Source organism: Microtus ochrogaster, chromosome 2, assembly GCF_000317375.1.
Source record: "Microtus ochrogaster isolate Prairie Vole_2 chromosome 2, MicOch1.0, whole genome shotgun sequence".
Classification (NCBI taxonomy): domain Eukaryota; kingdom Metazoa; phylum Chordata; class Mammalia; order Rodentia; family Cricetidae; genus Microtus; species Microtus ochrogaster.
Genome location: NC_022010.1, coordinates 72,746,060 through 72,751,197, shown reverse-complemented (window position 1 = coordinate 72,751,197; position 5,138 = coordinate 72,746,060). Strand labels below are relative to the sequence as shown.

The following is a 5,138-nucleotide window of genomic DNA, read 5'->3' as shown; positions in this document are numbered from 1 at the left end:
CTTGCTCACACAGCAATGCTCACATGGTGATAACCACCTTCAGTTCTTGCTCACACAGCAATGCTCACACGGTGATAACCGCCTTCAGTCCTTGCTCACACGGTGATAACCACCTTCAGTTCTTGCTCACATAGCAATGCTCACATGGTGATAACCACCTTCAGTCCTTGCTCACTGGCAGACAGCCAGATCACTCACTGGGAGTGCTCCCGTTTTCTGGTCTTTAATAACCTGTGAGAATGGATGTTTTCATGAAGGTTTTCATGTGTTCGGGCCTCATTCTCCTTTGTATTTTAGTTCCTGGAGGCGACTGGCTTAGCCAGCGAACGCTGTGACTGTGCGGGTGCGGGGGACCCCAGCTGATGAGACAGCTGTTCCTATGGTTCTCCTGTTGATCGCAGGGTTGTTTCTCAGGGCGGCCGTCAAGTGTGACTGCCACTGCCCACAGCGGTGTGCTGAGTGCTCCCAAAGTTCTCTGCACTCCTTCCTCTCCTCTGACTGTCTTATGTGCTTACACGCACATCCTCGTGTGTTTCAGGGAATTCTCCTGTAATCTGGGCCGTGACTGGACTTGGCATTCTGTTTTTTTGTGCCCTGGTCTTTTATGCTGGGAAGAGCATCCTGAAAGACCTCAGCCATGTCTTTTCATCACCCAAGCCTCCCCCAAGTATCCATGAGGTAAGTGTCTCTTCTCGTCACCAGCCAGGAATTGGGAAGCAAGCATTGGATTCAGCAGATGATCTGTCCAGAAAGTATTCTGGGCTGATGTGCTTTTTTTTTCTTCAGAATTCTGGTGATGTTGGAAGCCTGGTATGATAGTGCATGCCTGTAAAACTCAGGAAACTAAGATAGGAGGATTGCAATGAGTTTGAGGCCAGCATGAGCTGAGTAGTCCGATTCTATCTGCAAAAACAAGACAGGAGGTTTTCAGAAGCTCCAGGCCAGCTATAGCTACAGAGAGTCCCCTGCACAAGCCAAGCTGTCGTCAGCTTTCACCTCAGCACTTAGGAGGCAGATGGATCTCTGAATTCAGGGTGAGGCAGGGCCATACAGTGAAACCCTGTCGGAAGGAAGGAAGGAAGGAAGGAAGGAAGGAAGGAAGGAAGGAAGGAAGGAAGGGAGGGAAAGGAAAGAAGGAAGGAAGGGAGGAAGGAAGAAAAGGAAAATGTTTAGAAACAATGGCTTACTGAGTACTTGCTGCATTCTGGTTCCAAATGAGTACATGTAAGTGTGTAGCAACAAAAGTGAAAGTGGACAGCGGATAAAAGCAGAACCATCAGGTTGGCACTAACAGCATCCCCAGGAAATCACCAGAGAAGCCCTGATACCCTCGCACTCTTCCTGGAGTCGGCACAGGACGTTCTCTCCATGAGTGAGATTTTGACTTCCTGTTCCCAGCACAGCCACCTCATGCCAGGGGATGGACACTGGAGATGTGCGAGCATGTGCAAGGCTACCTTAGTCCCATAGTCAGCCGTCAGTGGCACCTGACCGTTTGCTAGAGAAACGTATGTTACAGTCGGAATAATGACTTGTCCCTGGGTTTGTCCTCCGCTTCCTCTCTGTGTGGTTTTCCACATCGTATGAGAAACACTGTTACCCTGTTATCCATCTGTCTTCACCTGGTCCCCTGGGTGAGGTCAGGGTAAACCTGAAACCACTGAGTGGCTCAGGACTCCTGTGAGCACCTGCAGTCAGAGCACTGAGTGAGGAAGGGCTCGTCCTAGACCCTGGGACCCAGAGGATGAGCCATTCGCTCAAGGCAGGGCAGACTGGCCTTGAGAGGTCAGGCTTTGGATAAAGAGCTCCAGGGACCCTTGCAAGTCTGTACCAGGATTCCCCGGTACCCGAGTTGTAACAATGCCCTCAGAGCTTGGCACCCAGCCTCCTGCATGCTGGCCTTTTCAATCCCCCTTGGTGCTCTGCCAGTGGCTCCTTACCAGCCAGACCACCAGGAAGATGTTCACGTCTCCCTTGTGCTTTCGAGTGCCAGTGAGCTGGATGCTGCTCCCTCAAAATCCAGTGCCCGCCCCTGCCCCAGCCTTTGACAGCACAGTGTCTGTCTAAGCGTTCTCAGACTTGCCCAAAATATGCCGTACACACATGGCTGGGTTTAGCTAATCTGTTGGAATGCACACGCCAAAAGGTAGGTCTGCTAACGTCGGGCATAGGAAAGCAAAGACATTAGAGCTAGAACATCAGTCTTTGTTTTAAACAACCTGTGTTCCCTTCCTTCTTCATCCTTAGCTTTTCTCTGAGCCACCTTCAAAAAACCTTCTGCTTTTGACTCCTGAGGAGCACACCGAGAGGTGCTTCATCATCGAGAGCGCAAACCTGGTTACTGTAGCAGAAGAAAACCATGCGCCTGAGGAAGATCACAGAAAGTACAGTTTCCAGACCAGCCAGGACTCGGGGAACTACTCTAACGAAGAGGAAGGTACCGGGAGTGAGAGCAGCCAAGGGCTCAGGCCATAGGACTGAGTCTGCCCGCAGTGGGCTCTTTCAGAGTTCCGTGTGGGAAGGCCAAGGAACACGCCTTTGTCCTCCTGGGACTTGAGAGAGGGCGGCTGCTCCTTGGGAAAGGAGGAGCATCTTCAGAGCCCAGGCCTGCAGATGCGGCAGCTCTCCACCGCTGATGTGGAGGGGCAGGGTCTGGAGTGATGGACCTTCGTCTGTGAGGAGACAGGCCTCACTGAAGGTGGCCGCCCATTTCTGCTGCCAGCTGAAGTCCCGGGGTGCTGTCTTGTGCCACAGCAGTGGCCCGTTGCTGCGTATGCCATCTGGTGTTCTCCCACTGTTCATTTTCTAGAAGAAATCCAGAACATTCGGCTTTTTACTACTGCCGTAGCCCCTAAGGTGTCTCAAAGGTGCTATTGTCTGCACTGGCACTTCCTAACCCCTGACTTGCCACAGCAGTGGCGTCTGACTAGAACTCAGAAGGGGCTGAAGCAGTGGAGAGGGGAACTCTCCAAGCAGAGGAGTTGGCGTTACATAGTGGATAGGCTGTCTAGCACTTGTAGGAGCAGAAGATGCCGGCAGCAGACGGAAGTGAAATCATTGCGGAAGGAGTAAGCTGGAGCACCACTGACAGCCCATGCCGGCTTCTGTATGTAGCTTTTCTTTGTTCCTCTGTAAACCAGGCCAACCTCTCCCGTCCAGCAGTATTCAGGGACCCTGTCTCAGAATCCGTGTAGCTAAAGAAACAGTGTCAAATACTAAGGCGAAGGAAGAGTTGATTGTGTACCGCCATCTGCAGGTGCCTGTAACTAACTTTACATTGCTGCTCATGAGTGTCTATTGTAGGCAGGTCATCTAATGGTCCCTGTTGTGTTCCTTTCCCAGCGCCTACGAATGGATGAGTTTTTACAGACAGGTGTAGATACATGTATGTACATGTATATAAAGTACAGAGCCCAGCAGGCTATGATACTTCAGACAACCTTGTATTTCTCCTGGGCCCTGGGGGCATGTGTTACCGAAGCCCCCCACCCCCAGTGTAGCCTTGTGTACCTGGCCTGCTTGGTTCCTTCGGTGTCTGTCTCCCCTCTAGTGCAAAAGCTTCACGCAGGGACCAAGTTCCCCACTGTGACCCAACCCCATCATAGTGTGGTACTCGGCACAGATGTCTTGTCCTTTTGTCTATCTGCCTGAGTGTCTGCCGCTGCCATGGTTTCACAGAACAAACACTGGAGCCAACACTCGGGGTTTTGGCAGGTGCTACTTTGAAGTTGGCTTCTGTGTGCCAGGGGTGCTGAGACGAAGCCCTCCAAAGACATTCCCAGCAGCAGGACACTGCGGACGGTGCCCTCCAAAGACATTCCCAGCAGCAGGACACTGCGGACGGTGTCCTGTGGGCAGCAGCCCTGCACATGGCGTCACGAGGTGAGCTGTGTAGGACTGTTGCCCTCTGGCTTCCTGGATCCAGACTGCTCACCCTTGCCAGTGTCTGTGTCACCTGTCCCTTCCTCTCATGTGTCCTGAGATCCCTTCTGCTTGGAGGGTGAACACAACTCGTATTTGTCAGTTTCCTTCCTCGCTGTGGAGGAAATAGAAAATTTATCATCTTTATTCCTAAATGTCCTGTTACTTAATTATAGTGACAGACCCTATTGCCTCCAGGCTTTGATTGATGGCGCTCCTGCCTCAGCTCCCAAGTGCTCAGATCACTGGCTGTGGCCTGACTCTTCCTAGGTGAACATGAAGAAACGTCACCGTCCAAGGTCAGGCACCAGCAACAGAGCAAAGAGAGGGTGCCACCCAAGTCCGCGCTTCTCAGCCTGTGGGTCGCAACCCCTTTTCAGTCAGCGCTTTCATAGGGGTCTAATATGGGTTACCCTGGATATCAGATGTTTAACTATGATTCATAACAGCAAAATTATAGTTATGAAACTGCAGTGAAATAATGTTATGGTTGGGGTCACCACACATGAAGAACTGAATTAAGGGGTCCCAGCGTTAGGAAGGTGGAGAACCAGTGCCCTGCAGCTCAGGTGAGGACTGGAAAGCTGTATCTCAGCGCCCCCTGTCGGACTCACAGGCAGCTCTGCTGGGGGTCTCTTCTTCCTGAGGGACAGTTCCCTGCTTTCATCCCCTCAGCAAGGGCTCGCTGATCCCATGACTTCCTGAGCCTTGGAAGAGTTCCTTGCTTCCTAAATTTTGGAAGCTTCCCTCATCTCTCCAGTAGGGAATGTTTCAATTCATTATATCCAAAACTCACACTGGGCAGTGGTGGCGCACAAGCACTCAAGAGGCAGGCGGATCTCTTGAATTCCAGGCCAGCCTGGTCTACAGAGTGAGTCCCAGGCCAGCCAGGACTACACAGAGATATCCAGCCCTCCCCTCTCCTCTGTGTCTGTGCTGCAGGTGAGCACACACTTGTGCATGAGTGTGAACACGCACGTGTCACAAGTGTGGAGGTCTGAGTGCGACTTGAGATAGGATCTCCCTGTGGAGCGGAAGCTCAGGATTCCGCCTGGGGTGGTTGATCAGTGAGCTCTGGAGATCCGCCTGTCTGCCCCAGTGCTAGGGTTGAGGTAAACAGCAAAGCCTGGCTTTTCTGTTAGGTGTTCGCGGTGTGCGCCCAGTGCTCATGCTGACCAAGCCCTCGCCCAGTGAGCCGGCTCCCAGACCACTTTCCG

General features: G+C 52.3%; 1 protein-coding gene across 2 annotated transcripts in view; it reads left to right on the top strand.

The window, feature by feature from the left end:
* The window catches only part of Ifnar1 (interferon alpha and beta receptor subunit 1), a 14,165-nt gene extending 9,412 nt beyond the window's left edge, over positions 1-4,753 (top strand). For both annotated transcript variants that reach the window (XM_005345203.3, XM_013352776.2), the window contains exons 8-9: positions 539-678; positions 2,248-4,753. In XM_005345203.3, coding sequence (XP_005345260.1) covers positions 539-678; positions 2,248-2,475 — 368 coding nt within the window. In that variant the 3' untranslated portion in view covers positions 2,476-4,753. The remainder of the gene's footprint in view (positions 1-538; positions 679-2,247) is intronic.
* Positions 4,754-5,138: the final 385 nt, after the last annotated feature.